This window comes from Antechinus flavipes, chromosome 4 (assembly GCF_016432865.1).
Source record: "Antechinus flavipes isolate AdamAnt ecotype Samford, QLD, Australia chromosome 4, AdamAnt_v2, whole genome shotgun sequence".
Classification (NCBI taxonomy): Eukaryota; Metazoa; Chordata; class Mammalia; order Dasyuromorphia; family Dasyuridae; genus Antechinus; species Antechinus flavipes.
In genome coordinates this window covers 77,098,236-77,117,884 of record NC_067401.1, presented here as the reverse complement: position 1 = coordinate 77,117,884, position 19,649 = coordinate 77,098,236, and the positions used below count along the sequence as shown (strand labels likewise).

At 34.4% G+C, this 19,649-nt stretch overlaps 1 protein-coding gene across 2 annotated transcripts in view; it reads right to left on the bottom strand.

Annotated features, from left to right (window-relative positions):
• DISP1 (dispatched RND transporter family member 1) overlaps positions 1-19,649 on the bottom strand; it is a 244,296-nt gene that overhangs the window by 45,358 nt on the left and 179,289 nt on the right. For both annotated transcript variants that reach the window (XM_051993364.1, XM_051993365.1), the window contains one exon: positions 18,439-18,953. In XM_051993364.1, coding sequence (XP_051849324.1) covers positions 18,439-18,938 — 500 coding nt within the window. In that variant the 5' untranslated portion in view covers positions 18,939-18,953. The remainder of the gene's footprint in view (positions 1-18,438; positions 18,954-19,649) is intronic.

Genomic DNA, 19,649 nt, shown 5'->3' with positions numbered 1-19,649 from the left:
ACAAGTGAGGGCATTTGAGCAGAGAATCTTTATCTTAGAGAGAATCATTCATAGTTGAAAGTTCTATAAGCCTATAAAAGAAAACTTAAAATGCTTGGAATATATTAGGGGATCAATAAGAAATTTTTTGAAGAGCTGAGAAGCAGCAATTGTGGATTGCCCAGCTGAAGTTGAACAATATAAATCTGTCATGGGACAGGTCTGACTGGTTCTATCTCCAGCAGGTTTTATGATCTCTAACAAGGAACAGAAGAAGCAGATGGCAGGGGCAAATCCAAGTTGGATCAAAGAAGCTGGAAGGAATAGTAGTGGGACAGCAGAACATGAAGTTTGGGGTGAGATGGGAGAACGGTGTAATCAAAGAAAATAGATCAGAATCTATGCTTTGCTTTGAGCTCAAATTTTTGGCTTACAGATAAAAACAAGACTAAGCCAAACTATAGCTAGAACAGTAATATTAACACATTTTCCCTGTTGGTTATATTTCCCCGCTCTCTCAACTGATCCTTTAGTAAGTGATGTTAAGCACTTGACAAAATGAATTTCATATTCAAAATTCTCAAGAGTTTACATAAGCTTCTTAATTAGAAAGGAAAAGAGTAATTCATGAAATTATTATCATTGTATCTAGGCACTCATTTGGACACTGTAAAATGAAAACAACACAATAAAAATAGGAAATATGCATCTAAAGAATATGTGCACAAATAAATAAGTACACATTTTTTTTCCCCTGGCAGTCTAGATATACAATTTCATTTATGTAGGAATCTCCCAGCAAAGAAATTTAAATTTCATTTTCCAACAGTCTTCAGACAGTTGTCTGGGGAACTTAGAGATAGTTCCTAGCCAATATGAATCAAACATGGGACTTAAACTCGTCTTCTTGACTGAGAAATTAGTTATCTACTCACTGGTAAAGCTGCCTCTCATAAGAACAAAATATATACAAAATAAATTCAAAGTAATTTGGGTGGGGGTAAGGTGAGGGATCTAGCAACCAGATCAGGATATGGCAAAGGAATGAGATGGTGCCTGAGCCTGAGCCTTGAAAGAAGCTAGGGATTCCAAGGTGTAGGAGAAAGCCTGTGGAAAAGTAAAGAGCCAAAAGACTGGTTGTCCAAATCAGTTAGATTTTACTGACTTTACAGAAGTAATGTGTAAAAAGTCTGGAAAGGCAGGCTGAAGCCAGATTGTGAAGGGCTTTAAATGATAAAAATGGGATATATTTTCTAACTTCTAAGGGCAATAGGAAGCCACTAGAGCTTTCTGAACAGAGGAATAATCATAGTTAGACCTGGGCTTCAGGACTAATGCTTTGGTACTTGTGTAGAGGATGGATTAGAGAAAAAGAAAAGAGCCCAGGAGAAAAATCCAAGTTAAAGAAAGAGATGACAAAAGCCTGAAAACTAGGCTTGTAGCTATGTGAGTGGAGAGAAAAGGAGGAATGCAAAAGACAGTACAAGGGCAGAATTGAGTGACAATGTGACAACTATGGCGAAGACTTGAGAAAGATGATGTTACCATTAAAAGAAAAAGGAGATCTGTTCAGTCAGTTATGGTTTGAGATGCCTGTATCACATTTAGCTGGAAATTTCTGATAAGTATTTGCTGCTGTAGGCTTGTAAAGAAAGGAAAGGCCAGATTATGAAGAGATTTAAAATACATCTAGAAGATCTTGTATTTGATCCTGGAAATTATAGGGAAGGATTGGAATTTATTGAACAGAGAGGTTGCATGTGCTTTAGAAAAATCAATTTGACAGCTGATTAGAAAATTTACTGGAATAAGGAAAGAAAGAAACATGTAGAAAAGAGGAAGCAATCATCTGCTGAGCCTCTGCAGCACACTGGATACTGAAATCCAACCTGCATTTCCAACAGTTTAGATTGTTCATTCCAGAAAGCAATGTGAGAAATATAAAGATGGTTCAGTGAAATTTGCCAATAAATCATGAAATGTTTAGTGAGTTCATAATTCAAGGACAACAAACAACTCCTCTCCCCCTCTCTCCCATTCTCAGCAATTTGTACTGCTAAGCAACATGCCATCTTCTATCTTTATGCATTATTGGACTTTAAGGAAATCAAAAGTAGGTATTCTCATTAGGAAGAAGCTGGGATTAAATAAAACTCTGGCTGCTTTATTCCCACATTTTAAATAATGATCAAAGCATATAATAAGTGCATCAGAGAAGTACAAAGTGCTATCAGATGAGGGAAGTAGCTTTACCAAAAAAGTCTGTAGCTTATAGGGTCAAATTTATGCTTTCTGGATAGTCAAGTTAGCCAGAAGTACGTAGCACTTGTACATAAATGTAGGTATTGGTGGCTTTAAAAAAAAAAAAAAGAGTTGATTATGAAAGAAAATTAGTGCATATAATGGGACTTAAGAAATATGCTTTGAAATACCAAGATGTTACATAGTATCATTACTATAATGATATAAGTTACTATTTACTTATCTATAAAAACATTTTTTAAAGTTTTCAAAGAGCTTCACATGATTTTTTCCTTTTCAATTCACATCCTGTAGTAACATTAGCAATGAAAATTGTTAAGTAGATGAATACATTTTTTTGTTAGAATTTTTCAAAGTGACCGGGAATTCTGGTTTTTGTTATTTTGTTTCCCTCTGGGTTATTATATGGTTTTAGGGAGAAGTTGTTAGAAATATTCCTTACATTTCAACAAATTGAATATTCAAGAAAATTCAGGATCCTGAACCACATTTTCTCTAATGGCTATTATTTAAAACAAGAAGAGAGATTTTAATAAGCAACAAAGGATTCCCTTCATCAGAATAAGCAGGCAAATCTCAGATTCCAGTAAACTTACACCATGGAAGCCCCGTGGCAATTGTGCCTTCTGTGGCCAAGCAGTGTTTATCAGAATAGGTCACAATCTCTTTTAGGGAAAGTGTTTTGCCACAGCAGCAATGCTTTCCTGAAGGAAGCAGTTTAGGCTACTAGATACAGGGTTCAAAACTCACCTCTGATACTTCCTATCATGACTATTGGTAAATTACTACTGTGGTGTCCCTGATCTGTAAAAAGTAGGCATAATTTGTAGTACTGTCTATTTGCATACAACCTGTACTAATTATCCTGCATTTTGGAATACTAAGATATCTTAAACCTAAATGGGATTCAAAATCTCTCACAAGTTAGGCCAGACTGTCTACACTGGGAAGGAGAGAGAATGTAGAATTACTCTAGATTATATATACAGTTGGATGAACAGCCCAATAGGCTAGCTCATTTATCTCGAACAGACCCTGAAGAAAGACTATGAACTAGATACACTATTGAACAGAAGGACAATGGCAGGCTAGAGTGCAATTGGGAAACTGAGCAGGAATTTCAATAACCCTAAAACTTCTAGCTGAAACAAAATTTCATCTTTTTAGCAATATTTTTTCAATGATCTCATATGGTCACAATATATAAGGAATTAAAATTATAGTGCACTATGAGAGCAAGAAGAAGTCAGGTGGTAGGTTTATCATCAGGCAATATATCATGGCATGTTACCAATGATGAATTGTTTGCATGAAGTGGTGAAAAGGAGCAAAGGATATGCATGGATTATGATTTGTAAAGTACTGGCACTGGTTCCACACAATCGGAGGAAGGCACCTCAAACAAATTGTGTAGGTGGTCTTATAAAGGATTCAGAAGAGGAAAGTGCATATAGAAAAGAAAAAGGTAGAGATAGGTAGTGGAATACCACTGGAAGGAAAACTCACATTGATAAGAAGATGAATCCTGAAAAGTATCATCATGATAATCATCATTGCTGTTATTGTTGTGGTTAATAATGCCACATTTAAAAAAAATTATATTTGAAATTGTAGTAGTGGAACCAGTTTTTAAGCAATGGAATTTCTAATGATTATTGGATAATAGCATCAGGTGTTACTCTTACTAGCAAATTAGAATCTAAAGGAACCAGGAAAGCTCAGTCAATAAAAGAGAATTAGGCCCAGCATAAGATCCTTTGAAGGGGAACAGGATTAAGCTGATTCTATTTAGTAAGGGTATTCCATTATTGGAATACTACTACAAATTACACATATACAAAGAACTAGGCTACTAGAACTATAATTTCTTACTAATTTGACAACTTTTAATAAACATTTACAAGATGCCCAATATGTGCAATACACCTAATATGCTAGATGCAAAGGGAGATATAAAAATAAAAAAGATGGTAAATAACTGTTGTTAAATGACTTGCCAGTTAAGTAAGGGAGATTTGAAAAGTAACTGTAATATAAACTTGAATGTAAACGCATAAGAGAAATATAAAGCACTATGAAATCAGATAAGTCTTAAAAATTTAGATGAAATCCAAGTGGTTGGCACATAAAGAATATGCTTAAAAATGCTCTTCCTTTCTTTAATTCATTCATTCTGAATAGAAGAGATATCTAGCTTTCTTATTTAATCCAGTCCAACATTCAACATGCCTTAGAAAGTTTTCTTAAATCTGATCTAAGTCTCTAATATTCTCATTCAGTGCTTTGAACAGAGTGCTTTGACAAGAGTACAAAAAGTAATTGCTATTAAACAACAGTAGAGATTTTATTAAGTTTGAAGACAGTTATTAATTTAGCAATATTTTTGATTCAAAATTGCAATCTGTGAACATCTATGGTTCTGCCATTACAAGAATTAGGAGAAAAAAATTGCTATATGGCATAGCTCCTTATGTAACACAAATTTGAATAGTAAAATCATGCAGAGAAAAAAAAAGATAATGTTTAAGCGGGCAGGGGATCTATTCCCATATCAAAAGGTGCATATATTTCTATCTTAAAACTTTTTAAAAGTGTACATATTTCTGCCCTAGAAAATTTTAAATCAGTTAATCATTCATATGGAAAGTAATCTGAAAACTGTTTTCAACAGAAATAATGAAATGTACTCTACTGCAATAGAGACATTAAAAAGTGAATTATTTTCTTTACCTGAGTGATCAAATACTCCACTCTTTATGTGGTCAAATAATGCTACTATGAATTATATGTCATTTGGATCTGACTACCTTGATTCAAGATCATTTTTTTTCTTTTAAATCCTTCAGAACTTGCTTGCTATTAAAAATAATTATTTTTTGAAAATCACAAAGAATTTGTCTTCCCCTCTACGTAGATCTATGATGCATTTGGCATTTCTTTCCTCAAACTGAAAATAATAGTCTTTTTGACCCAAATAATGAAATCCAAAACTTTAAAAACAACAATGATGTTTTCAAATTTAAAGTTACTAAGGAAACTTCTAAAATGTTTGTAGCTTTGGACAGTTTTATTGTTGTTTTTTTTCTCTTACTTGTCATCTACTTTCAAGCCCACTTCACTATTCACTTGCTACTGATTAGCTGGAGGGGGAAAAAAATCCATCCTTGTCCTCCAGCTGCTAACGACGTGCTATCACTGCACCCCAGACATTAACAAAGAAGGTTACAGAAGAGAGATGATAAAAGACTGTGGGAGGGTGAGAGAAAAACATCTCTTATAGCATAGTTCACACATTTTTCCAAATCCCCAGGCCAACCCAAACAAAAATCACTAGTGAAAGATAAATAGTTATCACCTAAGGATGTCAGTCCATGGGAATGCAGAAGACCAAAATGGTATACTTAATTGAGTCTGATTATTTGGAAGCTATCTCAATTAGCAATTAATACTTGTAACTAATCAGCCATTATAACCTCCTAATTGGTGTCCTAGTCTCTAGTCTCTCCACTCTAATCTGTCTTCTATAAAACTGGCAAAGTAATCTTCCTAAGGGAAAAGTCTAAAAATGTCACCTTTCTGTTCAAAAACTGCCTTCCTAAGTTTCCTATTTATGTCTAGGATAAAATACGAAACTTGTCAGTCTGTCTTTAAGGCCCTTCCAAACGTGGCTTCAATTTGCCTTTGCCATCCAATTTCATATTACTCCCCTTTAAGCACACTATTCCAAAGGGACCACCAGCTGTTACCTGAATTGGACATTCCATTTTTCAGCTCTCATACAAGCTGTCCCTCCTTGCATGGAATGTACTTCATTCCTTATTTCCATTTTTTTCTTATCTTCTTTCAAGGCTGGCACCTTTTCCAGAGAGCCTTTTTTGAGATCTGAAATTGTTACTGCTGTCATTCATCAAATTCCTTTTATTATATATTTAATGGGTGTACTCTATTTTTCCTTGCCCCACTTTCTTAAGTTCCTTGAAGGTAAGGACAATTAAAAATTTTTTTTTATTTTAGTCTTAGCATCTATCACAGGGATTTAACAAATTTGTTGAATTGAATGCTTTTCCAAAATTAAAAAAACAAACAAACTATGCTTTGTACCTAATATAAATGCCCGCTATTAAATTTAAGAATACTCCAAACAAAATAAATCTCTTAGTGTTAATATATTTAAACAGTTTATATGAAATATAAAAAAAGAGTTTTTCTTTGTTATTCAAGTAGACTCAAAAAAGAAACAGGCCTTGATGTCATTTTTCCAGTCATTTCAATAAATAAGAAAGGGATCCTGTGATATAAAATTAGGTTGTGGTGAAGGACTCGGGATGGCATTTCCCCTTATATTATCAGTTAATTATTTCTTCTAAAAACTGCAGAGTTCAAAGACCATAGCAGATCAGTAGTTAAAGAGCAGCTTTGCTGCTGCCCTCTCAAAGGTGAGGGATGTAGGGCATGGGAAATTCATTTTCAAAAACATTTTGTTTCTTCTACATATAGGGATGGGAAGAAATGGTTCTAGAGGTCAAAAGTGCCACAGAGCTCTAAGTCCTGTGCAGCACACACACCAAAACATGAATCCCAGAATGCCTGCAACCAGAATAATCTACCACACTTCATCCACCCACACATGCACACAAATGTACACAGGTCTATATGTATGCATATATATATACCATAATTAAAATATTTTTAAATGGTTGAAAAGCACTCTTTGCTTAATGAAAATATTGTTCCTCAGTTCATAGCTACTGTGTTGTTTGATTAGACATCATAAACAAAGAGCCTCATGTCTTATATTTCAAAGTTAGCCAAGCACTGAATTAAAGGACTTGCATTTGCACTGATGTCTTTTCATACCAGTCTATTGCCTTAAGCTTTGTGGAAAACATGCTTAATGAGAACATCGTATATTGTTTTCTTAATAAGAGGTGAAAAATGATCATTAATAACAGTTCCAAGAAAAACTAATAAAGTCAGAAAAACCTCATTAAATTAAACTAAACAAAGAACATTGACTGCTAGATGGAAGTATAAAACTCTTCATCAAAACACTCATGGTACTCTGATGTTAGTCACTTAATTGTCAGCTTTGGGGGTGGGATGGAAGAGATTAAGGAGGTGAAGAAAAGAACATGAAAGCCCATCTGGCTTTGGACTTAGGATTTTATAGTTTAAAAATTGGGAACATTAATAATTTAAAAAGCAATTATTGTTTCTGATGATGTTTTCTTAAGGATATGTGTTGCAATTAAGAAATTTTAAGCTTAACTATATTATATTTATTTGAATCAGACAGTACAATTATTTTAAAATAGTCTGTATTGGACTTGTCTTAAAATGAATTGTCAAGTCTCTCAAACCCAGTGGCAGTTAGAATGAACAATTTACAAAAATCTAAGACTCATAAAAAATTTAATTGGGAAGACCTTTGTATTTTGGTTCATTTTCTTTGCGGAGAAAGGCTGAGAAAGTGAAGTTCAGAAGTCTCCTTTAAAGTAAAGCCTGCCCCCATTACAATGAGAACTGCTGAGACCAGATATCTCTTTTTATTTCCGTTTCCTAGGTATTTGTAAAAGGGGGAAATTACTTGGAGTCTGAAAGTAGCTAGAACACTTTCCTGAGATGATTTATACCAGAAAATTAGATATAGAAGGAACCTGAGGTATTATCTAGCTGAATTACTTTAATGAGGAAAATGAGGCATGAAGCTATGAAATGATGATTTACCCTATGTCTCAGAACTGGTTAGTGCCACAGCTGGGTCTCTAATCTAAGTCTTCTGACTTCAGGTTAGGTCATCTATACCCTCTAATGGTGATTATAACAACAACAACAATAATAATAACAATAATTTCATAGAGTTTTTTTAAGTTTGTAAAATTACCGATATAATATTTCATTTGAGCTTTATAACTCTATGAGAAAGGCCCATATCTACACACTCTATTCTACTACTTCTCTCTGGCTCAGTTGGAGATGATTAATTGAAGCTTATAGTTCCATGTGGACTTCAGTGAGCAACAGTTACAAATAACAAGATTAACTAAGATCCTTTGTCATTATTAGCAACTACTTACTAAGTCCCAGCCAGAAAATGAAAAATATGTGAAATTCAAATGATATTCATAAACATTCTAATTTGCTGAAGACAAAATATTTTTACCTAAATGCAACAAATGAATGATGAAAGGTTGAATCTTTTGAGTTTTAAGGTTCTTTCGGGTTTAAATCCTATAAATTATATAATAGAGAGTCTGTTGACTTCCTGGGGTGGGTAACTAAGATATAAATGAGAAACTTTCAAGACTTGTTAAATCTGATGAACATTATTACCCAGTTTTGATAATTCATGGAGGCACAAATGGTTACTGTTCTCAGGAACCAGGAATAGTTTTCAACTCCTTCCCTACCCTACAGTGTGCATCCCAGGTTATCTGTTTCAAAAACCAGATGCTCTGAATCTGTCCTAGGCTCTCAAAGGCAGATGCTTATAGCACTGTCAAATCTATGATACAGGTCAACATTCTGTGCTGGAAGCAATAACCCAGGGCTCATACCAGCCTTCTGTCTCTTTTTTTCTTGAGGCTACAATTTTAAACATTAAAAAGAAAATGTTATGGGGACATAGGAATAAAGAAACAATTGTGGGGGTACAGATTAAGACTGGCAAAGAAAGATCAAACAACAGACATTAAAGAAATAATACAAGAAAAAAATAAAACCTTTTAAAATAGTTTCTTCGTGTTTGGAAAAACTTGACATTGATCATACCAGTGTGTTAACAGGTTTTTATTTTAAATTTTAATATTCTAAATGAGGTGTTTTAAAACCCATTTCAGTGTCTCATAAACTTATAAAGAATAAGAACACTTAAATATTTTGTCCAAAATAGTTAAATGTTTTTGGTAATATTTATGCAAACATTCAATCCATTCAAAATAGTCCATCTGCCCCATCAATGTACATAAATTCTCTATATTAATAACTTGTATATTTTCCTCCAAAGGCCTAGCACATGTAAAATGAAACTAGCAAGCACTGAATATAAGTTGGTCATGTTGGGGAACATGCATGAAACCCTCACCATTATCAAATATTTAATATTTACTATTTATTATACATACAGTAGATGTTGTGATGATCATGGTAGTAAACAGAAAGATGTACAAAGCAGTCCTTGCCATCATGGCCCTCACAGCCTATCAGATGTGAGCAAGTAGACAACCAAACAAATGAAATCTGTAAGCTGTAGTCAAGTTTTTAACAAGCTTTCCATGCCTCAAAAAGGGGTCATGCTATATGATTACCTCTACATGACAGTGGTCAGACTAAGCAATTTAACTGTAAGACAAAATGCAGAGAAAAGAATGCAGCAAAGGATTTTGAAAGCTTTGGATAAAGCTCTCACCAACATAAAGAATATTTTTTTTCTAGAAAGACCTATATGTATGTGTATATGTATGTATACATACATACATACATACACACACACACAGTTGTTCATTATGTGCAAAGACAAAAGTATCATGAACAGATATGTCACCATTGCTAGTATGTTTAACATGTTGCTGAAAAGACTGTGACAATGATCCTTCTACAATAAGCAGCATTCAGTAAAAATTATCAGAAAATATTTCTACATAACTCAGTTTTGTAAATTATGAATAAGAGGAAGATTGGTACTTAAAATTCTGTTGTGAGATCATAAGCCCAGAGATGGGAAATAGTTTAGAGAGCATTTAGTTCAAGCTCCATCATTTCTCCAAAGGGAAAAAAAGGTCTAGAGAAATGAAATAGTTTTTCCAAGATCACTCAATAACAAAGACCAGCTGCAAATGTAGGTACCCAAATATATGGCTCCAGGCTGGGAAGCTGAATGGGTATGAGGATTCGAATCACACTTTCTGACTTCAAACAATTCAATACAAAGACCAAATCAAAAGAATTTCTGCCCCCAAGAAGCTTATGTTCTCCAATGCTTTTGTAACTAGTGGAAGCTACTCACGTTTAAATGTGTGGCTTTTGTAAAAAACAGTAAGTGCTTCTATATGGTCACATTTTAATGAAAATTATTTAAAATACCACAGCAAGAAAATATCTCCAAAGGTTAAGTTTTGTCCCTTCTGTGTATTTACAATGAGCAATAATTCGGCTACGCTCTGGAGAAAGAGAAGAGAGTACACTCGATAACAATTACTCTTTTCCTGGAATCATAGATGGAACTGTTCCATAACAATGTCTTGCTTTTATGCCTCACTCTTTGGCAGATATTCCAACCCCTCCTTAAAAGGGCTTAAAAAAAAAAAAAGACCTTTGAACTTTATAAAATTTCTCCCTAGTTCTTAGTCATCTGCCAAATAACTTTCAGTACAAAGAAAAAGGAAGAGGGATAGCTGAAGAATGCATCTGTCTACAATTCACAATGTTTCAAGCACTCAAATTTTATGAAGCAATGTTTTGGGTTTGGGGTTTTTCTTGAGAGGAAGACTTGTGATTAAGGTCAAGGCCAATTAAGTTCAGTATTCTGAAAACATATTATGTATACTGTGCAACACAGAATCTGAGATTCAACAGACTCCTGAGTCTACTATTTTATGATTGTAAGGGAAAAGTTTCTAAGAAAATATCAATAATAAAAATTTATCTATTCCAGTTGACTATCAACTGACTTGCCTTGGCAAGTAAAGCCTGGAACATTTTTTTAAAGTTTACAAACATTATCACTTTTTATTAATTTTGTCTGTTGTTAAGGTCTATAAAAATAAATCTAGTTCCACTTGTTCAGTGACAAAAAGAGCCATCTACACCCTGAGAGAGGACTGGGAACTGAGGATGGAACACAACATAGCATTCTCACTCATTCTGTTGTTATTTGCTTGCATTTTGTTTTCTTTCTCAGTTTTTCTTTTTCTTCCTTCTTGATCTGATTTTTCTTGTACAACGTGATAACTGTATAAATATGTATATATATATTGGATCTAAATATGTATTTCAACATATTTAACATGTATTGGACTACCTGCCAGCTAGGGGAAGAAATGGGGGGAAGGAGGGGAAAATTTGGAACAAAAGGTTTTGCAAGGGTCAATGTTGGAAAAATTACCCATGCATATGCTTTGTAAATAAAAAGCTTTAATAAAAAATAAAATAAAATAAATCTAGTTTCACTGAAATCAAGACTATATTTTACAAGAATTCTCTTATAATGAACCTTCATAAAGAGATCACCACATTGGGTGCTTGCCAAAAATTCCTGGGAGGATTCATAAGAAAAAAATCCCATGGACTTTGATGCTATATATATATATATATATAAAAAATTCCATAGGAGAAGACTTTTGAGAGGTCCTTTGAGAGGAAGGAGCTCAAATCAAATCACTCAGTACTTAAGGAAATTAGTTCAGGCTACTCTCACTAGAAGGTCAAATGCTGAAGCTGGAGTTTAAATACTTTGGCTATTGAGGAGATGGGATTCATTAGGAAAAATCCCTAATGCTGGGAAAGTTTGAAGGCAAAAGAAAAAAGGGATGAGCCAAGGATGAGATGGATAGACAGTGTCATGGAAGCAATGAACATGAGCTTGGATAGACTTTGAGAGATAGTATAAGATAGAAAGACCTGGCATGCAATGGTTCATGGAGTCACATAGAGTCAGACATGATTGAACAAGTGAACACAACAAAAATTTATCCTACATCCTTAGGGTTCCCCGCCAAAAATGCATAGCCACTTACCCTTTATTTTTTTTCAATTTAGAGATAAGGTAAAAGAGAAATACTGTAGTAGAAACTCATCCTAGAAGCCAGAGACCTAGATTCAAATTTTGCATCTGACAGAAGTTGGCTGGGTGTCATTTAACTCCTGAGGTACTCTAGACAACTCTCTAAACAGATTAATTACACAGAAGGAGCTGACCTGAATTGGTCACTTGAGAATTACCTACACCAATGAAATCACAGGCTTAATCCATCCCTAACCTTTTCCAAGGGTATAAAGAAGAAAAAGAAAGGAAAAAACTAAAGCACAATTCTTCTAAGTTTCTCCACTTCTTTCTTCCTGTGGAGTATGGTAGTTGGCATAAGGATATATTAAAAAAAAAAAAAAAACCAAAGGAAATAAAGAAAGAAATCACATATTTATTAAGCTAGGATTAAGCATTACTCAAAGGTACTGCTGGGTCTCAGCAGGAGAAAATGAAGAATTGGAGAAATAAAGGAAAAAAATATAAGAAAACAAAGAGAAGAAGGGGGAGAAAGCATAGAAAAAAAGCAGAGTGTGGCCAAATATCCTTCCAAGTTCATAGGTTCATTTTTCTTGTTTTAGGCTGAATTATTTTCCTCCCTCAAGCTATAATTCACCTCAAAACAGTTGCTGGTTTGTTTGTTGGGGAGTAGGGAGGTGGGGAAAAGAAGAGATGGAGAATTTCGACTGTTCCCAATAAGCTCTGACAGTGAAAATGGTTTCTATGAATGCTAGATGGAATATGGCCCAGAGAAGAATTCCTTTTTAGTTTAAATTGGACTATTCCAACCTAAAACTTTTAAGATGTAAATGCTTTAAGAAATGAATTTTGATGAATATATGTCTTAGAACAAATCTTTGAGGTTACACACAGATATACAGACATATTGTATGTGTGTGTGTGTGTGTGTGTGTGTGTGTGTGTGTATAGCCTTATTTTTCACCCAAGTTCACTAAAATCTCCAGATTTTTGATACCAAAGTTGCTGTCTTTTCCATATGTGTGAAGTCTATTTTCTAGATCTAAGTATAGGATTTTATATTTATCCCTATAAAACTACAACTTACTTAATATGGTTCATCATTCTGGCCTTTCAAGATCTTTTGCAATCTTGAATCTGCCAAACAACAATTTAGGTATCTCTTCCAGTGCTGTGTCATCTGCATCCTGGATAAACCTCAGTTTTATGAAGCACTTCACTTTTGATGATTCTGGACTAGTATTCTTGACACTAATCTTATGGGACTATGCTGTTTTTGTTTTTGGTATTCATCCTCAGTTACCTACTTTTGTTCCCACTTCTTTCTTCAGTTTTTTTTTAAAAACCTGATTTTTTTAGAGAGTTCTCAGTGTGACTCTATTAATTTCTTTAGCTAGCTCCCTCTTTCCTTCCTGTCTCTTCTATGACTTGAAACGATATATTAGCACAATGTGAACGCTCAAATAGCACTTGCAATGATATTGATGAGAAATGTGCTTACTATAAGTTATTTTCAGCCTTAGAATTAGCAACTTCAGTTTTCTACATATAGCCTTAATATTAAAAGAGTTTGTATGTGCCTTACAGGCTGGAATAAGAGTAGACCTCACAGTCTTTCTGTAAATGCTGATGTTCATGCCCAGACAACTAATAAAAGTTCTTATGTATTTTTTGTTTAGCTGAATCCTACGGTGAAATAGAACAATATAGGTTTTAGGACAACAGGAAAAGTAAGATTGTGACAGATAGCTAGAAGGATAAATCAAAGTGAAATGATACTACAGGAGACTTGTGGAGATGCTGAACTGTACATTCCCAGAAGAAGTCTTTAGTTTTCCTACCATTTCATGCCTGAATAATATATTAAAGGGCAAGACTCTTAAATGCTTACAATTTTTCCTTTAAAAATAAAAAAAAAATTTTGTATTGCTTCTGACTTTTTAAAAGAAAAATGCCCAGTCAGAAAGACCACCAAATAATTGATGAAATAGAAAATGTTTGGGAATACTGACTCTGAAATTAAAATAGCATTAAAAAAGTGAAAGTGATCAAAAACAGGTTGAAAAGAAACATAGCAATAAATATGATCACCATGTACAAAAAGGCAGCAAGGGGAGTAGATATTGGCTGAGGTGAGTTGAGAATCCTTTGGGTCTCTAACCAAAGCACTCTTAAAGCTTTAAAGCTCCAATTCCACTAGTGTGCCACAGGAGGCATCCCAGGTGACCATCTGTCTATGAAATCACATTTGGAGAAAAGTGTCTTTGGCAAGTACCCAAAAATATCACAGTTTTCCTAGCATGATAATGAGTTAGTTACATTACCAGGTACCATTTATGGGGAAGGTAAGGGTACTGCAATCAAGAATATTTGCAACACCAAATTAAAAGGTAAGTATAGTTTAGGTCAGAAAATTTAAATGCTATTTTTGGATGGAAAACTCCATAATAATTTGAACAATAATACTATTACCCTTTCACCTTTAACATAGTAATAAGAAAGCCCCAAATGGATAATTTATAACTTATTTCAGCAAAGCCAAAGGCAACATGACTGGTTCCAGAGAAATATTTTCTAACACACTTCAGAATAAAAAATATGGTCATGTAGCCTTTTAGAGCACCAGACAATACAGGGTTTTAGACGTGAAGTTAGGATGAAGAATATATTTTCCACTACTACCCTACTCTAAACTTCTGCCAAATTGTTCTAATATTTGTCTTCTACATGCATAATCTCATCTTATTTCATTCATACACTATCCTCCTCATAATCTCTCCCTACTTTATTCCTGCTCATCCTTCAAGGCACAAATTAAGTTCCATTTCTTTTTCTATTACAAACCATGCATTCTTTTTTGTATTCTCTATGTCTCCTCTTCCTTTCTCCCTCTTTTTCTCCTTTTCTCCTCCCTCTTCTCTCCCCTCCCTCTCTCCTGTCTGTCTCTTTCTCTGTCTCTCTCTGTGTATCTGTCTCTCTGTCTGTCTCTGTTTCTCTCTCTCTTTCTGTCTCTTTCTCTTTTCCTCCCTCTCCCTTTCCCCCTTCCTCTTTGTGGGATCACACAACTGGCAAGTAATAATAACTGTAATGCTATCGTTAAAAAAAAAAAAAGTTCTGGAATTGGAGTTAGGAATGCCTTGATTTTAAATCAGAGTGACCATGGAAATCACTTAGTCTTTGTAGAGTGAATGAGGGTAATGATACCGGGAGTAACTTAACAAGACTGTTGAGAGACTCAAATGAAATATTTATGTAAAGCATTTTGTCTCAAAGTGTTCTATAAAATGTCAATTATCAGTGTTACTATTAGTTAATTTTTTACACTATTACTCTATATCTCTTCTATTTCTCTAATATACAAGAGCTTTGTGAGTATCCCAAACTCTGTTTTCCTTTGGCTTGGCAGTCTACCTCTCATGGAATTAGTAATTATAAAATTTATTAGAAATTTTTGTTTATATAAAGGATGTCCCAAAAATCTTTAGTAATTTAGTTTAGCTTTAGAATTTAAAACTTCACTAAGACTTTTGGAACATAGTGATGGTATCTGTGTATACGTGTGTGTCCTGCAAAAGTTCCAGTTCACTTAACACTTACATACAGACAAATGAATTGATGTCACAAGTTCTCTGATAATATCTTTAAAATAGAGATGATATATAATTCTTTTATGACGCATGTATTTTGTCCAAAAGTCCAAATTCTAAAGCTATGGAAAAACTGTCCTAACATTTTAGTCTCCACAGTTTGTTAAGACTTAGCTTGTAGAAATGTGGCATTTTTCAATCTCTCTTTAAAAATAACCAGTAAACTTAAACGCATATGTCAGGTTTTCATTCCTTTAAAATTAGATCATTGACAAATGCTAGGCCTAAGGCTGGAAAAACTTAACACAACTCCTTATATTGAAAGAACTGGTGACTTACCCAAAGATTTAAGATGTTATACAAAGTTCTCTAAAAGGACATTAGCTTCAAAATATGATATTAGCTCTTTTAGAAAAAAATGTTAGTTGACTTTTTACTCTTTTAATGGCATCTTTTAGAATGAACCTTTTGAAAGGCAAAACAAATTTGAACAAGTGAAAAGAGATGAGGGAAAAAAATGGATAAACTGCAATTGTTTTGTGTGATGTATAATTACAATATTTACAAATCATATAAGGTAAATAGTTCTGAGAAGTAAATATATAAATACTTTCAGATCAACTTTTTAAAGTTAAAAAACAGATACCCTCAAATACTTTCAAAACCTGGTGAAAAGATAAAAGGTTTCTTATGTACTTTTGAGGTCTGGTTCTAATTTAAAGGTTAATTTCTCCTGTTAGTTTTTTTTCTTTTTTCCAAATCTCTGTCTCTCATATGAAAAACTATTTGGCCTTTACAAAGTACCTGGAATTTACAAAATGTGTTATCATTGCTCAGGTTTATCCTACATCACCTATACATAAGGAAGTCATTTCAAGCTAACAGAGACAAGGAAGGGGATAGGGATTAAGGAGAGAGAAAGTGAAATAAATTAAGGGCCTCCCCATATTGAAGAGTATTTTGGTAGTATCTTTAAACCTCCCAGATTTGAAAATGCTCTATAGTCTACACAGTATCATTTCTAATCAGTCCCTACACACAGCTGTATGTATCAATTATGAAAGCTATAATTCAACAATATACAAATATGTAAAATAAGCTAAAATTCCTTAATGAGAAATGGAAAAAACAAATATGACAGGGTCAGTTCTATTTTACATTCACATTTCATTAAGGATGCCCACTATTAACAATAGCAGGAACCTTACTCTAAGTTAAAGGAATACTTATTAAGTATCTCAACACACACACATACACACACACACACACACACACAAAATCTGAAAAAAAATTAATTATAATCTGTTATGAGTTCAAATGTTGGAGTTCCTGTTCTTCTCAAGGCAAAGCCGGTTTAGAGGCTTGGAGCCCTTCGGATGTCTCCAAATCCAAAGGTTCTGTCCTTCAGCCTCTGCCTCTGCTTTCTTCTGCCTCCAACCAAGACAGAGATGGAAGGTCTCTCTTATCTCCTTCTGGGGAGCCCAGCCACCAACTTGCCACGGAGAGAGGGCTTCTGGCGTAGCTCCACTGAAATCCGTCAAAGTGTTCTCTGCACCAGAGTCGTTCCTCTCGAGTCCAGCGCGATCAGCCAGCCAAGAGGAAAAAATGTATTCTGCCATAGATCCCTCATCGCTGGCCTTTTATCTGCCTCTTCTGAGAGAATGGGATTATGGGTTTTCTCCCATAGTGTTCTCTGGCCCAATGAACTTTAAGGGAGGCGTGGACTCCCTTGAAGTTAGAAAGTGTACTTTGTGAAGCTAGCATACTTGTGGACTCCAATGAGTAAAGGTGTGAACACAAGCCTTGTATTAATTAGTTCTACTTAGTACCTTGTTTCAGGTTCTGGCCAAAACATTGTAAGATTAGGTCAACTCTAATTAGTTAGCAGTTAGTAAGGATTCCAACAATAATCATGTAAATGGATAGCAAAAAGCTATGAAAATGAACTTAGTATGCCAAGCTAGTCAAATTTTATATCAAATTTCTCCTACCAAGAGGTGAGAAAAGATTTTCCTAAAAGTAGCTAATTCTAGACAGAAAAGGAATATAATGTCCAAGACAAGTTTGAAATGCAATCATTACAACAATTTGAATGGATAATAAACAGGAAGTTATAGGATTGTGTAAAATCCATAATAAGTTTCATTAATAAACCAGCATTAGTTTGTAAAGCATCTTGCACATGGGGGATCATCTTTCATCCAAAAAAAATTATTACAGTTCAAGGTTCTTTAATCTATTATCCTTGTATCTTGATCAGTGTCTTGATTCTTCCAACTTATAGGCCCCAACCTTTCTCTTTCCTTATATGGTACACAGGTTGGGAACCTTCATAACCACTTACAATCTCTCAATTTTAACTGAGGGTGAGAGTGGGGGAACACTGACTTATAATGTAATATAGGCAACAATGTAGGCAATCTCTAGTTCAAAGTTATTTAAAATAATCCCCCACTATCACCAAATAATTTTGACATCTTAAGAAAAAACATTATTTGAAAAACTGCATTTCTTCCAGTTACACTATTAAACAGTTGCCTAAGATAAATACTGTAATATGGAAGAAAAAGACAAGTTAAATCTAACTGCTCAACATTTAATTTTCCTTACAATGAGTTTTAAACAAAATAGAAATTTTCATGGTTAATACAAAACAAAACTGATAAAGTCAGTAGAATAAAAAGTAAAATTTCATGTTTTGCATTCTCTATATAGATTTAACATTTTCCAGGCCAAACCTGCAAAAAAAAAAAAAAAAAAAAACAAAAAAACAATTGCTTCTCAATCTCGTCCTCAAATCGTTTTCCTCAACCTTGTGAGGAAGTAAATACATGCACACACACATTTAGCTGAATACCAAAGGACCATCAAATCACTGACGACACTCACCTTAGGTTGGTTATATGCTGCTGCACTGGCTGATGTTGAAAATGGTCAGGCCACTGATGATGCAGGCAGAATGATGGAGAGGGTTGAAGACAGCAGGTGGTCTGATATACAGGTGAATGATTTTGACACAGAGATGCAGAATACTCTGAGTGTGGCTGCATGCAACACGAGGCCACAGGAGATGGTGCTGTGGGACCAGCTTGGGAATGGCACTCTTGGTGACTGCTATGGTTATTCAAAGAGTGATGGTATGGGCAAGGATGGCAGCATTGTGATAACATCTGGGGGGTTCTTTGGTTGTCTAAAGGCAGAAAAGAAGGTTTAATTGTGCCATTAACTTGGAGGCATCCATTTGGACTCACTTTTGTTCTAGGTGCTTCTTTGGATGGGTGCTGCTGGATTGCAATGTCTCCATCGCAAGATGTAAGGGTACTGGAGTTGGGCATAATGTCGCCATTGCTCAGGACCATGAAATCATTATTTCCACTGCTCATAGCCATGCTCCAACTTCTTTGCTATGAAAGAAAACAAAGTAAAATGAGTCCTTGTTCAGAAATATGTAAGCTGGAAAGATGGGCAAAGATTTAAATTCATTTAGGGACATGAAAATAACACATAATAGAAACAGTGATTCATTCAACAGACATTGGCTGGATGAGCTTCCTATGCAAGGCACTATGCTACGTTCTAGGGAAGATATAAGGATAAACAGAATAAAATTCTTGCCTTCAAGGATCCTACAATCTAGTTTAAAATAAATAAAATTAATTGCCTGAAAAGACCTATATTTTAAAATAGTTAATAATGTAGAAATTTAAGACACATCAAAGCAGTAATAGAAAGGAGATATAAAATTAAGCATAACTCATTAATAAATTGACCTACTGGCCTGATCAACACCATCAATAAATACTTCATTCATGTTTTCTATGATCACACTGCTCCTTTCTAACTCCTCTTCTCACCTCTCCCTCTCTTCTTCTTAGTTTTGATCTTAATTATATCCAGCTCAAATGAGTTCCTAAACATCTGTGAAATAACACACACAAAAATGAGTGTTGATGGCTGAAGGGTAATTTTGCTGCATGTACTCATCCTGGAATTAATCAATCATTAAGCATTTATTAAGCACATATTATGGGCCAGGCACTTCACTAAGTGCTAAAAGTCTGAGATGTGTTTGTGGGCCTGGAAGGCTGGATATTTTAGAA